The sequence below is a fragment of the Hypomesus nipponensis genome, chromosome 21, assembly GCF_054491055.1.
Source record: "Hypomesus nipponensis isolate SF chromosome 21, ASM5449105v1, whole genome shotgun sequence".
Taxonomy (NCBI): domain Eukaryota; kingdom Metazoa; phylum Chordata; class Actinopteri; order Osmeriformes; family Osmeridae; genus Hypomesus; species Hypomesus nipponensis.
This window is the reverse complement of record NC_140381.1, coordinates 478942-500000: the sequence shown is the minus strand read 5'-3', so window position 1 is coordinate 500000 and position 21059 is coordinate 478942. Positions and strand designations below refer to the sequence as shown.

The following is a 21059-nucleotide window of genomic DNA, read 5'->3' as shown; positions in this document are numbered from 1 at the left end:
CACTTTCTGTCTGCAGCTTCCCCTGCCCCCCCTCAATTAGCTCACCTTACTGCTTACTGGGGGGGGGTGTTTGTGAGTACCGCAGTGTGGTTAATAAATATTGACAGTGAAGTTTCTTTCTACAGGGTCACAGGTGCACACAGCAGGGTATGTGCAGCACTTTGCAGTAAAGGCCTTAGCAACACACGCCTGCCGCCTTGACTTGTCAAAATAAATTGACTCCTTGACAAACACATTTTTTGCGAGAAACCCTGCACAGAGACTGACTGTGGAGAGCACACACACACACACACTTCTATGATACACTGACACTGTGTGTGTGTGTGTGTACCTTGAAGAGAAGGGCATCGTCCATGTGTTCAGCGTAGACGGATGACAGGCGATACTGGTTGTGGGTGGTCAGGTCTATCTGGTACCCTGTCAGGACGTAGCACACCGTCCGAAACTCCTGGATCTTCTTCTGGAACACCTCCTTCAGACGCTGGTTCTTCAACTCGCTGCTCTCCATCTGACGGCGCAGCTCTGGAACACACACAGCCTCTTAGAACCCTTCAGAACCCCACAGAACCTCCTGCATGAGTACAGGAAAGGGAGAGGAGAGGGAAGAGAGGAGAGAGAGAGAGAGAGAGAGAGAGAGAGAGGGGGGGGGGGGCGGAGGGAGAGGGGAAGAGGGAGGCGAGGAGGAGAGAAATGACTTAATCTGGGGGTGGAGAGGGAAGAGAGAGTGTCTAACCCAGTATTTCCTGTGAGGGGGGCAGGCTGATGCTGACGTTGGCAGCACTGGCGTCGGGGGCGGGGCTAGCCAGCGAGCGCAGGTGCTCCCTCAGACGTGTAACTTCCTGCCGGAGAACTTCCACTTCCTCTTGGCGCAGTTGCTTGGCAATACTGGTGGGGTTGAGCCTGAGATGGACAACTTTAGTCTTGACTGGATCATAGTCTCCCTGGAGGAGGGAGAGAGGGAGGTGGAAGAGGGAGGGGACAGACAGATATACAGTGGTACTATGTTAGTACTCATTAGAGCATCCTTCTCTACTGTAAAGCACATCTGAGGAACAAAGTAGCAAATTCTGTTTCTGCCTTCTCTCTCCCACCTTCCCTCTCTATGAGGGAGTCAATCTTTGCTTAATCTTACACACACACACACACACAAACCCTTGATTGCTGGCTAAATTAAATTCTATTTTAGCCTGTAGCAAACTTCAGCCAGAGACAGGAGGTGTGTGTGAGTGTGTGTATAAGACTATAAGAGTGTGTGAGAGAGTGTGTGTGTGAGAGAGTGTGAGAGTGTGTGTGAGAGTGTGAGAGAGAGTGTGTGAGAGTGTGAGAGAGAGTGTGTGAGAGTGTGTGTATAAGACTGTAAGAGTGTGTGAGAGTGTGTGTGAGAGTGTGTGTATAAGACTGTAAGAGTGTGTGAGAGTGTGTGTGAGAGTGTGTGTATAAGACTGTAAGAGTGTGTGAGTGTGTGTGAGAGAGTGTGTGTATAAGACTGTAAGAGTGTGTGAGAGAGTGTGTGAGAGTGTGTGTATAAGACTGTAAGAGTGTGTGAGAGAGGCCATTCTGAGAGTGTGAGTGTGTCTCCCAAAGGCCATTATTTGGACTAGTATATAAAGTTAGATTATATGGACACAGTATATAAAGTTAGATTATATGGACACAGTATATAAAGTTAGATTATTTGAACACAGTATATAAAGTTAGATTATTTGGACACAGTATATAAAGTTAGATTATATGGACAAAGTATATAAAGTTAGATTATATGGACACAGTATATAAAGTTAGATTATATGGACACAGTATATAAAGTTAGATTATTTGAACACAGTATATAAAGTTAGATTATTTGGACACAGTATATAAAGTTAGATTATATGGGCACAGTATATAAAGTTAGATTATATGGGCACAGTATATAAAGTTAGATTATTTGAACACAGTATATAAAGTTAGATTATTTAAACACAGTTAATAAAGTTAGATTATCTGAACACAGTATATAAAGTTAGATTAGAATATTTCACTTGTTTATCCAGGGAACTATATTTATTAATATTCCAGAATACACATACACACTCTTACACACACAGCTTAGTTTAGTATACAGGGTGTGTGTATTTATATACACATATTCCCTGTAAACACACTGAATGCTCCACTTGAAAGGTTTCATTTTTAGAGCCATGAAACTCTTCCTGTCTGGAGGAAGTGTGTTTCTAACAGCTTTCTACTGGGCATGACACAAACACACTCTCACAGTGGCAGTTGAAGTTGCCTCCAGCTAGGCATCCCTTATTCATGGAGCAGCAATAACAACAGGGGAGGTTCTCTCACACACACACGGAAGATGAGTCACATAGGGAGAAGGAGTGTGAGCGTGTGGCCCTCCACTAGTGATGGAGGGTAGAAGTCAAAATGGAAAAGAATCTTTTATTCAACCACTCCAGTGGTCTGGTATCAGGACCCTCGCTGGGGATGATGCTCTTAGAACTTTAACGTCACACTAATGTGTGGGCGTGTGTGTGTGTGTGTGTGTGTGTGTGTGTGTGTATGTGTGTGTGTGTGTGTGTGTGTAAAACACAGAAAAGTGAAGCAGTTTGTTCTTCTGTGATGATCACATTAACAAGCAGAACCTTATCCTCTAATGAAGGGAGAGAGATGGAGAGAGACTCCAGAGTCAGAATCCTTACACCCACACCGCGACACACACACACACACAAAACACACAGACACACTCCAAACACACACTTGATTAAAGTGTCAATCCTGGGAGGTATAGAGCTGGGGGGGGCGCACACACACACACAGTAATCCAGCTGCTTTCATCTCAAAGTTTCCTAACTACCTCCCTCTAATGGATCCCGTCCACTTTTTAAATTGGTGGCGTGTGTGTAAGGCGTGTGAGTGTGTGTATACAGTGTGTGTGTGTGTGTGTGTGTGTGTGTGTGTGTGTCTGTGTGTGTGTTGGTCTTCACACAGAGAGGTCGTCTGCCCGTCATGGGGAATGTGACACAGATGACTTCCAGCAATGCAGGTACTAGAACTCTGGAGCTTCTAGAACTCTGGAGCTTCTAGAACTCTGGACTAGAGTAGAAGAAAACTAGGGCAGGGCAGGCCTGAGAGTTACACCTCCAACACACACACACACACACACACTCCTACCTGCAGCAGCTGTCTGTCCAGCCTCATCTCCAGGGTGGAGTTCTGCTCCTCCAGACGCTGTCTCTCCGCCTCCAGCTCCTCCACCTTCAGCCTGGACAACACACACACACAGAGGGGATGTAGGTGGGTACATGTGTGTGTGTGTGTGAGTGTTTAGGTTACTTACTGTGTGAGAGAGTTTGTGTCTCTTACCTGAGAGCATTCACTTCCTCCGTGGTCACTAATGGGTTGCCCTCGGCAACAGATGCCTGTTGTTTTTTTATCATCTCCAACTCTAGCTCCACCTCACACACACGCACACACACACACACGGTCAACCTGAAGGTCTTATTTCTCCTCTCCATCCTTCAGGGTCATTACTTGTCTGCCAGACAGGATGATTTCACACGTGTCACTTCTCATCGCCACAGCAATGCTGACGTTTCCATAGATACAGGACTCACACACAGACAGACACCACTCAGGTGTGTGTGGTCCGCATGTGTGGTGCATGTGTGTAGTGTGTGTCTGGTGTTTGTGTGTGTGTATATGGTGTGTGTGTGTACTCACAGACTGCAGCTGTCGTTTCAGAGCCCCCGTCTCCTCCTGAGCAGCATTCAGCTGGACCTGCAGACGAGAACAGGGTGAGTAATGTGTGTGTGAGAAATGTGTGTGTGAGTAATGTGTGTGTGATTAAAGTGTGTGTGAGTGATGTGTATGTGAGTAAAGTGTGTGTGAGTAATGTGTGTGTGAGTAATGTGTGTGTGAGTAATGTGTGTGTGAGTAATGTGTGTGTGTGTGTACCTCCAGCTGGGCCAGCAGGCCCTGGCAGCGGGCCTGGCCCTCCTCTGCCTCCCTCAGCCTGCGGCCCAGCAGGGGGGTGTAGTCTGAGCCCAGCTCGCTGTCGTACGACTCCAGGATGCCTCGCAGGCCGTCACGCTCCTGGGGACCACAGGACCACACAACTTGATTTGTTTGGAGCTTCAGCAAATTGTTACAGTCGGACAATCTGTCTGTCTCTCTCTCTGTCTCTCTCTGTCTCTCTCTGTCTCTCTCTGTCTCTCTCTGTCTCTCTCTGTCTCTCTCTGTCTCTCTCTGTCTCTCTCTGTCTCTCTCTGTCTCTCTCTGTCTCTCTCTCTTAACTAGGAGTGAGATGTACCGCTGATCTCCATCACCATCTGAGAGCTCCCTCCTCTGTGATAACACAGCCACAGATGACATTCTTGTCTTTACATGTGTTGAACTCTTATAACAAAATGTGTACGAAAAAAGAGACGTGTGTATATAGTGTGTGTGTGTGTGTGTGTGTGTACCTTGGTGAGCAGCAGCAGTCTCTTCTGCAGGCGTCTGCCCAAAGCTTCTTGTGTTTGTGTCTTGTTCTGCTCCTCCTGCAGCCTGCAGCTCTGCAGCGCTAGCTCCCCCTGCAGGCTAGCCCTGGAACGCTCCGCTGCACGCACGCTGGGGGAACACAACTCAGCTAGCCCGTGTGTAACACGTGTGTGTGTGTGTGTGTTTCAGAGCTCCACACCATCATGTGTAGACATCCAGCTAGTGTGACTAACCTGGCTAGAGAGGAGGAGTCCCTCTCTGTTCCTCTTGATCCGGGTTAGTGAACCTTGGGGTTTTTGGACTGTTTCTGAACTTTGTTTTTAAACCTTCTCCCCAAAAATATTGGAACCCCTACATTTTTCCAACCTTCCGGAAAATTTATTTGAACCTTTTTTCCCCAAAAACATTTTCGACCTTCTGAAAATATTTTTTTCAAAATCAATTTTGTTTTCAACCTTTCCAAACTTTTTTGACAATATTATTAAAACCGTTTAAAACTTTTTTTCCACACACACACAAAAGGTTTCTTGTTTTTTCAACAACAAAAAAATCCAAAATGGTTTTATATATTTTTTCAACCTTTCCAAACAAAACAAATAAAACGAAAATATGTTTCCATGTAGCATGTAGCTCCTTAGACCACCTTTGTTTGTAGCCAGGAAATTTTGAAAGGCACGCAATGACAAAGAATGATATTGATCATGCCACCAAATACATGATACAACTTAAGTGAGTACTTAACTTAATGAGTTAACGTCAAAAGTTAATGAATGAGTTAAACTCAAAATATATAGTGAAGTAAAGTACTGATACCCAATTTTTTTACTTAAGTACAGTAACGAAGTATTTGTATTTGGTTACGTCCCATCTCTGGTTACCTGCAGGTGAGAGTTACCTGCTGGTGAGAGTATAGTTCTGCTGTTTGAGGGCGATCTCTCTCTGCTGGATCAGGATGACCTCTCTGGACAAATCATCTGGTTTCCTACACACACCCACAGAGGAGGAGAGGAGAAACAGGGTCAATATTGTGATCTCTCACACACTCACACACACACACACACACACACACACACCTCCCTAACCTCACAGGACAGGGTGAGCAGAGAGAGCATTTCTAGAGAGCCCCCTGGTGGAGCAGACAGCAGCTCTAGAGAGCCCCCTGGTGGAGCAGACAGCAGCTCTAGGGAGCCCCCTGGTGGAGCAGACAGCAGCTCTAGGGAGCCCCCTGGTAGAGCAGACAGCAGCTCTAGAGAGCCCCCTGGTGGAGCACACAGCAGCTCTAGAGAGCCCCCTGGTGGAGCACACAGCAGCTCTAGAGAGCCCCCTGGTGGAGCAGACAGCAGCTCTAGAGAGCCCCCTGGTGGAGCAGACAGCAGCTCTAGAGAGCCCCCTGGTGGAGCAGACAGCACCTCTAGCGAGCCCCCTGGTGGAGTGGGAGGACACTGACCTGATGTCGAGCCCAGTGGTCTGACCCAGCTTCTCCCAGGCCTGCACAGACTGGAGCAGTTTCTGGAGGAAGGAGGAGGCAGAGGGGGAGGGAAGCGGTGAGGAAGAGGAGCAGACATGGCTATAGTTGAATACATTTCGGTGCTGGCTACTCCTCTAATCTCATGCTCCTCTTTTCCCTCTCCCTCACCTCTCTCTCCAGCTCCAGAGTGAGCACCTCCTCCTTCATCTTCTCCATCCTCTCCACCTTCCTCCTCAGCCCCTCCACCTCCTCCTGCAGCAGCCCACTGCTCTCCCTCCACTCCCTGGGGGGGGGGGGAGGCAGAGGGGAAGGAAGGCGGCAGGGAAGGGAGTTAGAGAAAGGAATGAGGGATGATCATACAGTAGCGTTTTGGAGATGATGTGCTGGTCAGGTTGGTTTGTGTGTATGTTCTGGGCATGTTCTGGTACCTAAGGTAGGTGTTCTCCTGGCGCAGGGCTCTCAGCTCCTTGTCCAGGTCAGGAACCCTGGCGACCTCTGACCTCATGTTCTGGACGATGAGGCTGTCCTGATCCTGCAGCTCCAGACGACACTGCAGCTCCTGGGAGGGGGGGGGGAGATGGGGGGGTTAGAGACACTAGTACTGGTCTGGTCAGATCCTGGTCTGGTCAAGTCCTGGTCTGGTCCTGGTCTGGTCCTGGTCTGGTCTGGTCTGGTCCTGGTCTGGTCCTGGTCTGGTCCTGGTCTGGTCTGGTCTGGTCTGGTCTGGTCTGGTCTTGGTCCTGGTCTGGTCCTGGTCTGGTCCTGGTCTGGTCCTGGTCTGGTCCTGGTCTGGTCCTGGTCTGGTCTTGGTCCTGGTCTGGTCCTGGTCTGGTCCTGGTCTGGTCTGGTCTAGGTCCTGGTCTGGTCAGGTCCTGGTCTGGTCTGGTCTTGGTCCTGGTCTGGTCCTGGTCTGGTCCTTGGTCTGGTCCTTGGTCTGGTCTTGGTCCTGGTCTGGTCCTGGTCTGGTCCTGGTCTGGTCCTTGGTCTGGTCCTTGGTCTGGTCTTGGTCTTGGTCTGGTCTGGTCTGGGTCTGGTCTGGGTCTGGTTTGGTCCTGGTCTGGTCCTGGTCCAGGTCCAGGTCCTGGTCCTGGTCTGGGTCTTGGTCTGGTCCTACCTTGATCTTCATCTCGTGGTCAGAGCAGGAGGACTGGGCTTCCTGGAGCTCTTGACAACGCTGACTCATCTCTTGGTACTTCCTGTTGCACAGCCAATGACAGGGAGGAGAGACAACAACACAGACAATCAGACAGGATGTCTGTGTGTGTGTGTGTGTGTGTGTGTGTGTATGTACCTGCGCTGCAGGTCCAGCTGCTGCTGGACAGCCTGCTGTTCCAGAGTGTGTGTAGAGACGATGTTCTCCTGAGTCTGAAGCTGCTGCTTCAAGTCTCTGATCTCATCACTTTGGCTGCTGACAGTCTGCACACACACACAGCATCAACACACACAGCATCAATACACACAGCATCAACACACACAGCATCAACACACACAGCATCAACACACACAGCATCAACACACACAGCATCAATACACACAGCATCAACACACATAGCATCAACACACACAGCATCAACACACACAGCATCAACATACATACACACACACATAGCATCAACACACACACACAGCATCAACACACACAGCATCAACACACACATAGCATCAACACACACACACAGCATCAACACAGACAGCATCAACACACACACATAGCATCAACACACATACACACACACACATAGCATCAACACACACACATAGTATCAACACATTTTCTCTGACAGACACGGCACAGTGCCAGCCCCTCCCCCTACCTGCTGGGCGGAGCTTAGTTGTGCATCTCTCTCAGCCAGCTTCCTGTTCACAGCCTCCATGTTGCTACGGAGACTGCGTCGTGCCTCCTCCTGCTCTGATTGGCTCCTGGCTGCCTCGTCCACCCGCTCCTCCAAACGTCTGATTTGCCCCAGCAGCTCCCTGTTACGCTCTACCTCTCGCTGGAGCATGGAACATACAGTACATAATGCGTGTCTTCATTCAATCCTGTGTGTGCATGCATGTGTATGTGTGTATGGTGTGTGTGTGTGTACCTCCAGCTGGCGTGCGCTGACACAGGCAGCCTCCTCCAGCTCCAGACGAGCTCTCTTGAGGCTCCTCTTCTCCTGCTCCTCCTGCACTCCCTGGAAACTCCTGTTCTCCTGCACCCCCTGGGCACCCGGGGGAGGAGAGAAGAGTGTGTCTCACTCTGCACAGCATAGGGTGTGTGCCTGTCTGTGTGTGTGTGTGTGTGTCCTACCTCCATGCTCCTCAGGTACTGGGTGTGCAGGCCCGGGTTTGGCTTTGCGACGCACTGATGTGTTTCCGGCATGGAGATGAAGCTCTGGTAGGACTTGAGAGTTGCGAGCACCGTGGTGTCGTCCTCGAGCTCCATGTCGCTCAACTACACCACACACACCGATACGTCACGCTCAAATACTCCGGTTAACAATAACCACACCCCTCGGCCAACACCGGAGTAGAACGTATCTAAATAAGGACTGGAACACACGTCTCTCCGGCCGGACAGAAATGTCCTGTCACCGTCAAGGAAGCGTCGCTGGATCCGGGTACCTTTAACGTTGTAAACGCGACCAGGCACCAGCTGTATTAACGTGCTGCTTTATTTAGCCTGTTAGCTAACTTATTAACCAACTACTGCCAGTCAGCGGGGATGTTCGACGAACTAATGTATACATGCAAACTTCATAGCCACTGTTATTTTCTTATGCCATTGCGTAGCTATAATTTCATTGTCCAGAATAACCTTTTATGACGTGAACATATTCAATCTCTTGGATATGAATAGCAAGTAGGAAGGCTTGCGTGAACTCAGTCAGCAGCTAGCTGAACCTGTGGTCTCGCTACTCTGCAGTGGACAACGGCATTTGGGCTTGATATCAAACCAATTCTGAGGGAAATATACCTTTTAAAAGTTGTCAGATCCCTTGTATAACAAAGTCACATGCAGAATCAGCTAGTAGTCAGTCTAGTTAGATCATGTTAAAGTAGACAAGCCCTTGTCTAAGTAGGCTACGAGCTAGCGTAATTGTGAGCAAGAGAGAGCTAGCGGTCATCGTTGTTATAAAAACATTACAAGTCATTTTCACAAGACAAACAACAAAAACACGGGACTTGATAGGGGTTTGTTATTAAAGCGGTCTTACCGGAGTAGGTGTTAGTTAGGTAGGCAGATATGATTCCAGTTCTCCTGCTAGCTAACTCTGCTAACACACCTCGGGTTTAGAACTCCCTCCTCCGCTCACACGAGAAGAGCAGGCACCGCGAGAACACACGCAAGTCTGTGTGTTCACGACGGTCATGCGCTCTGCACATTCGTCTCTAACGACAGTTAACGGATTCATAGATTATACATTAGGCCCTACATACATCTTTGTCCAAATCGAGAGAAATGTTCGTACTTTTACTTAAAATTACAGTTTGTTAAAGAACAGAGCAGGTGATCTAATCGCTGGTCAGATACAACAACACCGAAATAAACTTGTTTTCTACTGAAGGCCTCATACTGCTGTCTTGCTTCAGTCACCTGTTGGTCATGAACACACACTGCAGCAAACCTTTTACCAAAGGGGGGGTGACTTACTGAGGGAGAGAAACATGGACAGAGAGAGAGAGAGGGGGGGGGGGTAAACACATTTATTCAACACGTTATTCAGGTGTTTGTCTGCCGAACAATCCTCACAGGTGTCATTAATTGCCTCCTATGCTGCAGTCCCCTGTGTGTGTGCGTGTGTTTGTGTGTGTGTGTGTGTGACAAAACACAAACACTGCCACTTCTTTTAACTTTTAAACATACACTTAAGACATACTTCTTCGATCTTGCTTATCACTTACTGTAAAATGTATTCGTTTAACATCTATGGAACATTTATTTATTTGTGTTTTTAACCGCCCTTTTATCCTTTTTACTGTGAGGTGCATTGTGTTACCTCTGTGTATTAAATGCGCTGTACAAATACATTTTGATTGATTGATTGTGTGTGAGGCAGTGTGTGTGTGAGGCAGTGTGTGCTTCCTGTTCCGACAAAACACAAACACTGCCACTTCTTCCCGCCTAAATTTTTGGGCTGACATTTTTTTAGGCTCGATTTTTTGGGGCTTGGATTTTTTAAGCTCGAATTTGAGAAACCTGAATTGTATTTTTTACATTGAAATATATTAATATGAGAATTGTTGTTTCATTTTACAATTTACAATATTAAGTATTCAAGGCTTTTTGAAATTTACTGTTGTGTACTTATGTTACTGATTTGCTTCCATAATTGTGGACTTAAAACATCCCACGGACCAACGCAGAATGTAGCGTTCAACGGATATTCTTTCAACCGTCCCGGTCTGTCCCGTTGTATCGTAGCATGCACCGGTCAAGCGCAGCTGTGTTGCCCGCAAGCACCCCTGCGCGTTCCTCCATGTATCTGGTTGCTAGACGACTGTGGCATGCACGCGGAGACTAGGGAAGAAGCACAACTACACATCATTAACACAACATGAGAGAGCTAGCGGTAAGCGGACCGACCGACTAGAACCCTATTTTCAGCAGCAACCGGATGCGTTCTGGAAGCTTCGTAGTGCGCGGCGGGACCCGTGTATAGCGGAGTACTCTTGTCCCAGCACACAGCACAGATGCACACCTTTTTCCGTACACTACGGCTGGCTCGCCCTTTTATTTGTGAGGTTAAGGAGTCACGTCAAACGTTTTAACGGTTGGGTATTGTGTCTGGAACATGATGCAACGTCGAGAGGAGTTTAAAGGACAAGATCTCCCGGAGACCCCCCGCCCTGCCCAGGGAGAGCGTTTACACGAACAGTATTTTTGACGGTTTCCGTTTAACCACCAGTATGATGTCGTTAGAGGCCAGAGACGTCCAGACGGATGAGGACTTCGAGGATGTGGTGAGACACAAACTCCAAACACTCGATGTTTAGTGTGTGTTGGTGTATATACGTGCGTGTGAACATCAATCATCTCTGTTCCAGGTTGAGGATGTGCTCTCTCTAACAACTTACATGTCCGATACAGAGAAAGTAAGTGTATCTGAGAGAGATAAGGTGCGTTTAGATGTGTGTGAGGTAAGGTTTAAATGTGTGTTAGAGAGTTAAGGTGTGTGTTAAATCTGTTGTCTTTAACAGAAAGCTGTGAAGAGAAGGATTTCCAACAAACCCCCTTCCTCTCCCAGTAAGGCTAGTGCACACACACACACACACACACACACATACATATGTAAACACACACATGTATACACACATGTGTATGGATAACACACTAATCTGTCCCTGTACAGTACGTAACTGGTGTGTGTGTGTGTGTGTCTAGGGTCTCCATACCTCTGCAGTCTCAGTCTAACCCCCAGAAGATCATCTCTGCCTCCCAGGGGCTCCCAGAGGGGGGAGGTGGGGGAGGCCCGCAGGGGGGCACTCTCCTCCAGACACACCTGGCTCAACGGACAAGGTGGGAAACCATAGCAACAGGATTGTCTTGGAAACAACTAGTATAATATCTAGTAGAGATGGACAGTGGTGTAGTAGATAATAATAACAATAATACGACTTTATTTATACAGCACATTTTATACAAGAATTGCAACTCAAGGTGCTTTATAAAAAACAATGAAAACAAAAAAGTGATAAAAGTAATAATTAAAAAATGTAACTCAACAAAATACAAACCGCTGTCTTTGCGGGAATCCAAAACACATAAGCTGCAGTCTTTGTGGTATCTCGAGCCACAGTCTCTGTGGTTTCCCAATATAAATAAAAATGTAATCCAACAAAATGTGATGTGTGTCTATGGTGTTTGTGTGTCTATGGTGTTTGTGTGTCACCCCAGTGTGTGTCTATGGTGTGTGTGTGTCTATGGTGTGTGTGTGTCTATTGTGTTTGTGTGTCACCCCGGTGTGTGTCTATGGTGTTTGTGTGTCACCCCAGTGTGTGTCTATGGTGTTTGTGTGTCTATGGTGTTTGTGTGTCTATGGTGTGTGTGTGTCTATTGTGTTTGTGTGTCACCCCGGTGTGTGTCTATGGTGTGTGTGTGTCTATGGTGTGTGTGTGTCACCCCAGTGTGTGTCTATGGTGTTTGTGTGTCTATGGTGTTTGTGTGTCTATGGTGTTTGTGTGTCTATGGTGTGTGTGTGTCTATGGTGTTTGTGTGTCTATGGTGTGTGTCTATGGTGTTTGTGTGTCTATGGTGTGTGTCTATGGTGTGTGTCTATGGTGTTTGTGTGTCTATGGTGTTTGTGTGTCTATGGTGTTTGTGTGTCTATGGTGTGTGTGTGTCTATGGTGTTTGTGTGTCTATGGTGTGTGTCTATGGTGTTTGTGTGTCTATGGTGTGTGTCTATGGTGTGTGTCTATGGTGTTTGTGTGTCTATGGTGTTTGTGTGTCTATGGTGTTTGTGTGTCTATGGTGTGTGTCTATGGTGTTTGTGTGTCTATGGTGTGTGTCTATGGTGTTTGTGTGTCTATGGTGTTTGTGTGTCTATGGTGTTTGTGTGTCTATGGTGTGTGTCTATGGTGTGTGTCTATGGTGTTTGTGTGTCTATGGTGTTTGTGTGTCTATGGTGTTTGTGTGTCTATGGTGTTTGTGTGTCTATGGTGTTTGTGTGTCTATGGTGTTTGTGTGTCTATGGTGTTTGTGTGTCACCCCGGTGTGTGTGGTGAGTGTTTTAACAGCTGATAGAACTGCATGAACACTTCTCTCTCCCTCTTCTCTCACTCACTCACTCTCCCTCCCTCCTTCCCTCCCCCCTCCTCCTCTCCCTCTTCTCTCACTCACTCACTCTCCCTCCTTCCCTCCCCCCTCCTCCTCTCCCTCTTCTCTCACTCACTCACTCTCCCTCCCTCCCTCCCTCCCTCCCTCCCTCCCTCCCTCCCTCCCTCCCTCCCTCCCTCCCTCCCTCCCTCCCTCCCTCCCTCCCTCCCTCCCTCCCCCCTCCTCCTCTCCCTCCCCCCCCCTCCTCCTCCTCCTCTCCCTCACTCTCCCTCCTCTCCCCCTCCTCCTCCTCCTCCTCTCCCTCACTCTCCCTCCTCTCCCCCTCCTCCTCCTCCTCCTCTCCCTCACTCTCCCTCCTCTCCCCCTCCTCCTCCTCCTCCTCTCCCTCACTCTTCCTCCCTCCCTCCCCCCTCCTCCCCCAGGATCAGAGTGTGATGGAGCCCCTGAGAACACCAAGCTGAAGAAACACCAGCCCCCACGCTCTGCATCCAACGGTGTGTGTATCTGTGTATGTTTATATATGTGTATACATCTGTGTGTGTGTAACAGCTCTCTTCTGTGTGTGTGTGTAACAGCTGTCTTCTGTGTGCCCAGGTGTTCCTGAACACAGAGACAAGGAGGACATGTATGATGAGATCCTTCACCTTAAGAAGGTAGAACATCTACCTTCTAGAACATGTATCCTCTAGAACATGTAACCTCTAGAACATGTAACCTCTAGAACATGTAACCTCTAGAACATGTCACCTCTAGAACATATCACCTCTAGAACATGTAACCTCTACATTGTAGTCTAGAACATCTAGCCATCCTTCCCATAACCAGCATCTCCACTGTAGAGCCTGCAGACCCAGAAGCTAGTGTTGTGGTTGTTGTTTTTGTGGTTGTTGTGTAGAGCCTGCAGACCCAGAAGCTAGCGTTGATGTTGTTGTTGTTGTTGTGTAGAGCCTGCAGACCCAGAAGCTGGACAAGGAGAAGATGAAGGCTCGGCTGCAGCGCCTGGAAGAGGTCAAGACCAAGAGAGAGAAACAGATAGAGGAGCTGTTGGACCCTACCAAGGTACACGCACACAAACACACACACTCTCACACACACACTCACCCTCACACACACACACACACTCACACACACACACACACACTCACACTCACACACACTCCCAGTGTAACTGTGTCTTCCTGTTCTCAGGGGTCTGAGTACACACGCAGCCTCGTAGACAGCAAGAGTGGAGGGAGCACGGTAAGGTAGGGGGGAGAGAGGGGGGGGAGGGGAGAGAGAGGGGGAGGGAGAGATAGAAGGGGAAGGAGGGGAGAGAGGAGGAAGGAGGAGGGAGAGAGAGATAGTAACTGGGGTTCCATAGCTGAGGGTTCCATAACTTTTGTGTGTTGCAGGTTGTAAGGGGACTAAAACAGCAGATCCTGAGGTTGGAACAGCAGAGTAGAGAGAAGGAGGACACACTGACGTGAGACATGTCTGTCTGTCTGTCTGTGTGTTTACCTGTCTGTCTGTCTGTCTGTCTGTTTGTCTGTCTGTCTGTTTACCGGTCTGTCTGTGTTTTTACCTACCTGTCTGTCTGCCTGTGTGCTTACCTACCTGTCTGCCTGCCTATGTGTTAACTTGTCTGTCTGTGTGTTTACTTGTCTGTCTGTCTGTCTGTCTGTCTGTGTGTTTACCTACCTCTCTGTCTGCCTGTGTGCTTACGTGCCTGTCTGTCTGCCTGTGTGTTTACCTGTCTGTCTGAACCCTCTGCCCGTCAGGACCCTGCAGAGCGAGCTGAGGACGACCAGCATGGCTGAGATGAAGATAACCATGGAGATGTACTACGAGGAGGTAACATCTGCTCACAGTTCTGCTGTGGAGACACACACACTGATTACACCCACACACACTGGTTACACCCACACACACTGGTTACACACACACACACTGGTTACACCCACACACACTGGTTACACACACACACACTGGTTACACGCACACACACTGATTACACACACACACACTGGTTACACCCACACACACTGGTTACACACACACACACTGGTTACACGCACACACACTGATTACACACACACACACTGGTTACACCCACACACACACGAACACACACACACACTGGTTACACACACACACACGGGTTACACACACGCACACTGGTTACACCCACACACACTGGTTACACACACACTGTAACCGCCCCTATACATCACTGTGGATAGAGCACGTGTTAAATGATCATATCATCATTCTATGTCCTTGTGTGTCTGTGTTCTCCAGATCCAGAGGTTGAGGGTTCTGCTGGAGAATGCAGAGCACAGCAGCCGTGCAGAGAGTAAAGGTTCTCAGAGGCAGAACAGGGTTCTGAGCTCCAGGGTTGTGTGTCTATCAGAGAAGCTGCAGCAACTGCAACAGGAGAACCTCAGTCTGAGAGAGGAGCTCAGCACTGACCCTCCTGCTGGAGGAGCCCGAGGTCTCACACACACACAACACACACTCACACACACGTGATAAGCATCGGTCTCCTTGTTATTAAAGTGTGTGTGTTCCTAGGCTACAGAGAGTGGAGCAAACAGCGTCTGTTGAGAAGATTGGTGGAGCAGGAGAAGGTCAGGAAATCCTCTTAGTGTGTGTGACTGTGTGGTATCTCAGTATGTGTGTGTGTGTGTGTGTGTGTGTGTAAACCTTTGTGGGTTTCCAGCCAATGACAGCCTTCCCCTCTCTCTCCAGAGGCTGGAGGAGGGTAGGAGACCCACCCCCTCCACAAGGAGGAGCCAATCAGATCAGGCCATCCAGACTGACCTGCCAATCACGGCCACAGAGGGGGAGGTTTCCAGGGTAACAGCACCACAGGAAGGGGAGGAACTTGTCCTCCTCAAGGGGCGTGTCCTCCAGCTGGAGAAGGAGAAGGAAGAGCTTCAGGAGAGACTAACCAATAGAGAGTAAGATGTGAACAAGGTCACAATAGGACATCAGAATATTCTAGAACACCCGCTTTAAAGTTTTATCTTTTCTTATTTTAATAGTAGTGTTGGAGGAGTTCTGAGTGTGAGATGGAGAGAGACAGTAGTTAGGAGATGGAGAGATGAGAGATGGAAAGACAAACTAACAAAGGAATGTGAGAAAGAGAGAGAGATAAATATGTCCTTTCCTGTTTCCCCGAAGCTTACCCTCCAGGGCTGCGTTTCCCGAAAGCATCGTAAGCCTAAATTGATCGGAGAATCCATCGTACGACGAATCTTAGTTTTACGGGCCGTCCCCAAAGACATCGTAGCTAAAATGTCTCTTGAAAATTCGTAGCTCTTGAAAGCGCATAGATTAGCCTACACCTTACGCGCATGTTTGGTAAACGCACGTAAGAAATATAGATGGCTTCCTTTTTGCTTGATTGTTGCTACGATCCATCGTTATCAGGAAATGCAGCCCTGTACTACACTGAGAGTGTGTGTGTGTTTTGTGTGTGTGTGTGTGTAGGCATTTGTTTTCATCTCAGATCCAACCAAAGAAGGAGAACCCTGATGAACCCAAGAAGAGGAGAGAGGAGGAGGAGAGAGAGGAGGAGAGAGTGATGAAGGAGGAGAGAGAGGAGGAGAGAGGGATGGAGGAGGAAAGAGAGGAGGAGAGAGGGATGGAAGAGGAGAGAGAGGAGGAGAGAGGGATGGAGGAGCAGAGAGAGGGGGAGACAAGGATGGAGGAGCCGAGAGAGGAGGAGGAGAGAGGGATGGAGGAGAAGAGAGAGGAAGCTGCCAGGGTGCTCCAGAGAAGCTGGCTGAGACACAGAGAGAAGGTGAGAAGATCTACTACTGCTACTATAACAGCACATGACGTAATACTGCTACTGTAACAGTACATGACATAATACTACTACTGCTACTATAACAGCACATGACATAATACTACTACTGTAACAGTACATGACATAATACTACTACTGCTACTATAACAGCACATGACATAATACTACTACTGTAAGAGTACATGACATAATACTACTACTGCTACTATAACAGCACATGACATAATACTACTACTGTAACAGTACATGACATAATACTACTACTGCTACTATAACAGCACATGACATAATACTACTACTGTAAGAGTACATGACATAATACTACTACTGCTACTATAACAGCACATGATGTAATACTGCTACTGTAACAGTACATGACATAATACTACTACTGCTACTATAACAGCACATGATGTAATACTGCTACTGTAACAGTACATGACATAAGACTACTACTGCTACTATAACAGCACATGACGTAATACTGCTACTGTAACAGTACATGACATAATACTACTACTGCTACTATAACAGCACATGACGTAATACTGCTACTGTAACAGTACATGACATAAGACTACTACTGCTACTATAACAGCACATGACGTAATACTGCTACTGTAACAGTACATGACATAATACTACTACTGCTACTATAACAGCACATGACGTAATACTGCTACTGTAACAGTACATGACATAATACTACTGACTGCTACTATAACAGCACATGACATAATACTACTACTGTAACAGTACATGACATAATACTACTACTGCTGCTACTATAACAGCACATGACGTAATACTGCTACTGTAACAGTACATGACATAATACTACTACTGCTACTATAACAGCACATGACATAATACTACTACTGTAACAGTACATGACATAATACTACTACTGCTACTATAACAGCACATGACATAATACTACTACTGTAACAGTACATGACATAATACTACTACTGCTGCTACTATAACAGCACATGACGTAATACTGCTACTGTAACAGTACATTACATAATACTACTACTGCTGCTACTATAACAGCACATGACGTAATACTGCTACTGTAACAGTACATGACATAATACTACTACTGCTACTATAACAGCACATGATGTAATACTGCTACTGTAACAGTACATGACATAAGACTACTACTGCTACTATAACAGCACATGATGTAATACTGCTACTGTAACAGTACATGACATAATACTACTACTGCTACTATAACAGCACATGACGTAATACTGCTACTGTAACAGTACATGACATAATACTACTACTGCTACTATAACAGCACATGACATAATACTACTACTGTAACAGTACATGACATAATACTACTACTGCTGCTACTATAACAGCACATGACATAATACTACTACTGTAACAGTACATGACATAATACTACTACTGCTACTATAACAGCACATGACATAATACTACTACTGTAACAGTACATGACATAATACTACTACTGCTGCTACTATAACAGCACATGACGTAATACTGCTACTGTAACAGTACATTACATAATACTACCACTGCTACTATAACAGCACATGACATAAGACTACTACTGCTACTGTAACAGCACATGACGTAATACTGCTACTGCTACTATAACAGCAAATGACATAATACTGCTACTGTAACAGTACATGACATAATACTACTGACTTCTACTATAACAGTTTACAATATAATTCAACTTGTTTATATACATGACTAGCTAGCCAACCATATGAATCTACCTGTAACTAGTTTGTTTGTTTGTTTGTCCAGGACACAGTGATGCTGCAGTCTGCTATGAGAGCTCACCTGCTCAGACACACACAATTACACACCCAGGTAACACACGCACCCAGGTAACACACACACACACCCAGGTAACACACACACACCCAGGTAACACACACACACAGCTACATCTGCTCTCTGTTAATCTTTCCTTCTTTCAGAGCGTCCAATCAGAACCCAGTAGTGATGTCATTTCCCCTGTGGAGGAGGAAATGGAGGTTGCCATGACAATGATCCAGTCTGTGTTTAGGGGACACCTGGCCCGCACCGGGATGGAAACAGAGAGGTTAGACACACCACACATACATGTAGACCTGTATACCCTCTCACATATTCCTTATTAACACACATACATGTAGACCTATATACCGTCTCACATATTCCTTATTAACACACATACATGTAGACCTATATACCGTCTCACATATTCCTTAATAACACATACATGTAGACCTATATACCGTCTCACATATTCCTTATTAACACATACATGTAGACCTATATACCGTCTCACATATTCCTTAATAACACATACATGTAGACCTATATACCGTCTCACATATTCCTTATTAACACATACATGTAGACCTATATACCGTCTCACATATTCCTTATTAACACACATACACACATACCGTACAGTACAGACACATATACTCATACAGAAAATACACACACACTCACATAAATACACACACTCACACAACTACATACACAGACACACACAGATGTACCTTAATTGCAAAGCAGTGATCAATGTGTGTGTATTGTGTGTGTATTGTATGTGGGTGTGTAGCTCTACTGTCAGTGTAATAATGTTCCAGTTGTGTGTGTGTGTGTGTGTGTGTAGCTCTTCTGTTCCAGTCCCACTTCCTAGAAGAAACTTCCCAACACCCTCAGGTACCACACACACACACACACTTAAAATATGGTACTTTTAGACTTTGATACTTAGCACGTTTTCACTCTGTGTGTATATGGTGTGTGTGTGTGTGATGTGTGTGTGTGTATGGTGTGTGTGTATGGTGTGTGTGTGGTGTGTGTGTATATGGTGTGTGTGTGGTGTGTGTGTGTGTGTATGGTGTGTGTGTGTGTATGGTGTGTGTGGTGTGTGTGTGTATGGTGTGTGTATGGTGTGTGTGTGATGTGTGTGTGTGTGTGTGTGTATGGTGTGTGTATGGTGTGTGTGTGATGTGTGTGTGTGTGTGTGTATGGTGTGTGTGTGATGTGTGCGTGTGTGTATGGTGTGTGTGATGTATGTGTGTGTATGGTGTGTGTGATGTGTGTGTGTGTGTATGGTGTGTGTGTGTGTGATGTGTGTGTGTGTGTGTGTGATGTGTGTGTGTGTGTATGGTGTGTGTGATGTGTGTGTGTATGGTGTGTGTGATCTGTGTGTGTGTGTGTGTGATGTGTGTGTGATGTGTTTGTGATGAAGAGCCTGTGCAGAGAGAAGAAGACCCCTGGCCTGTATCCAACTCACTCTCCTTCAGACTGAAACTCACCCCGGGTAAGATAAGATGTGTATGGTGTGTGTGTGTATGGTGTGTGTCTGGTGTGTGTGTGTGTGTATGGTGTGTGTGTGTATGGTGTGGTGTGTGTGTGTATGGTGTGTGTCTGGTGTGTGTGTGTGTGTATGGTGTGTGTGTGTATGGTGTGGTGTGTGTGTGTATGGTGTGTGTGTGTGTGTATGGTGTGTGTGTATGGTGTGTGTGTGTATAGTGTGTGTGTGTATGGTGTGTGTGTGTATGGTGTGTGTGTGTATGGTGTGTGTGTATGGTGTGTGTATGGTGTGTGTGTATGGTGTGTGTGTGGTGTGTGTATGGTGTGTGTGTGTATAGTGTGTGTGTGGTGTGTGTGTGTGTATGGTGTGTGTGTATGGTGTGTGTGTATGGTGTGTGTGTGTGGTGTGTGTGTGTGTATGGTGTGTGTGTATGGTGTGTGTCTCCCTCCTCACTCCCTCCTCGTCTACAGCCCAGCTGGAGGTCCACCACCCTCCCACTGCAGAGGTTGCCACGACGATGGATTCTGATGATTCTGATGACATCATCGTTTCTCCCTCCCGCCCACTGAGACGATGAGAGGAGCTTCTGACTTAGTGTGTATGTGAGACAGGGCGATTCGAAGATTTGATTTTGTACTCATTCTTTGCCAAAGTGCCTGCCTGTGTGTGTTTGAGGAGTGTATTTGCACATGTGTGTTTGTGTGTGTACATGTCTACCTGTGTGTGTGTGTTTGTATATATATCTACCTGTACATGTTAGACATGAGCAGCGTGTGATAGTCCTGTAGAAGCTATTGTGCTAATGCTACCAGCTGATCTGAGAACTGTCACATGACTTCACGATCCACTATTCTAGCCAATAAGACCGAGAGACAGACCGGTACCGAGAGACACGCGAGAGGACAGAAACGGAAAGGAAATGGTTTTTATCAGATCGTGCCTTGATTTGTGTGTTTTATAAAATTTGATTAACCAATAAAATCCTGTTTCTAATCAGATCAGGTGTGTTGTATGAGTTTCTGATGCGTGCGTGTGAGATTACCGAAACGTCCTCGTTACTGTGACACGCCGTGAATGTTCTTATAATGCTGCAGCTTCAACCGAAGCGGGGTGGCAAACGGATACCGATTTAAACCCAGGACGTTTATGTTACCAACACTACACCTTTCTACGGAGCAGTCAAATGTTCATCACTCCTAAACACTGTTTTTCTCCAGGAGATGGCGTGCCTGAACTATGCGTCTTCGCTCGCT

At 46.9% G+C, this 21059-nt stretch overlaps 2 protein-coding genes and 1 long non-coding RNA gene across 7 annotated transcripts in view; 1 reads left to right on the top strand and 2 right to left on the bottom strand.

The window, feature by feature from the left end:
* Positions 1–9369, bottom strand: part of mad1l1 (mitotic arrest deficient 1 like 1) — a 14182-nt gene extending 4813 nt beyond the window's left edge. Inside the window, exons 1-17 of one of the 4 annotated variants that reach the window (XM_084685767.1) lie at positions 9136–9369; positions 8229–8372; positions 8023–8139; positions 7750–7929; positions 7227–7351; positions 7050–7131; positions 6364–6494; positions 6104–6218; positions 5915–5976; positions 5363–5449; positions 4452–4596; positions 3943–4080; positions 3709–3765; positions 3352–3443; positions 3160–3250; positions 734–941; positions 332–522 (exon numbers count right to left, since the gene is read on the bottom strand). In XM_084685767.1, the coding sequence (XP_084541893.1) occupies positions 332–522; positions 734–941; positions 3160–3250; positions 3352–3443; positions 3709–3765; positions 3943–4080; positions 4452–4596; positions 5363–5449; positions 5915–5976; positions 6104–6218; positions 6364–6494; positions 7050–7131; positions 7227–7351; positions 7750–7929; positions 8023–8139; positions 8229–8363 (1956 nt within the window). In that variant the 5' untranslated portion in view covers positions 8364–8372; positions 9136–9369. The remainder of the gene's footprint in view (positions 1–331; positions 523–733; positions 942–3159; positions 3251–3351; positions 3444–3708; positions 3766–3942; positions 4081–4451; positions 4597–5362; positions 5450–5914; positions 5977–6103; positions 6219–6363; positions 6495–7049; positions 7132–7226; positions 7352–7749; positions 7930–8022; positions 8140–8228; positions 8373–9135) is intronic. The other 3 variants (XM_084685769.1, XM_084685768.1, XM_084685766.1) reach the window with 3 other exon arrangements.
* Positions 9370–10274: 905 nt separating this feature from the next.
* iqce (IQ motif containing E) lies at positions 10275–20804 on the top strand. 2 transcript variants are annotated; one of them, XM_084685273.1, is made up of 20 exons: positions 10275–10882; positions 10967–11014; positions 11120–11165; positions 11304–11438; positions 13120–13191; positions 13292–13350; positions 13643–13756; positions 13886–13936; positions 14089–14159; positions 14455–14527; positions 14975–15167; positions 15248–15303; positions 15425–15636; positions 16169–16481; positions 18291–18356; positions 18467–18591; positions 19156–19205; positions 19741–19812; positions 20277–20404; positions 20663–20804. In XM_084685273.1, the coding sequence occupies exons 1-19, from the start codon at positions 10829–10831 to the stop codon at positions 20381–20383; spliced, it is 1917 nt and encodes a 638-aa protein (XP_084541399.1). In that variant the 5' UTR covers positions 10275–10828; the 3' UTR covers positions 20384–20404; positions 20663–20804. The 2 variants fall into 2 exon arrangements, with proteins under 2 accessions (XP_084541399.1, XP_084541398.1); XM_084685272.1 differs by having other exon boundaries at positions 10277–10882; positions 20277–20804.
* Positions 13121–21059, bottom strand: part of LOC146237211 (uncharacterized) — a 21055-nt gene continuing 13116 nt past the window's right edge. Inside the window, exons 4-6 of the long non-coding RNA XR_014740565.1 lie at positions 15497–15589; positions 14427–14549; positions 13121–13696 (exon numbers count right to left, since the gene is read on the bottom strand). This is a non-coding gene — a long non-coding RNA (uncharacterized LOC146237211). The remainder of the gene's footprint in view (positions 13697–14426; positions 14550–15496; positions 15590–21059) is intronic.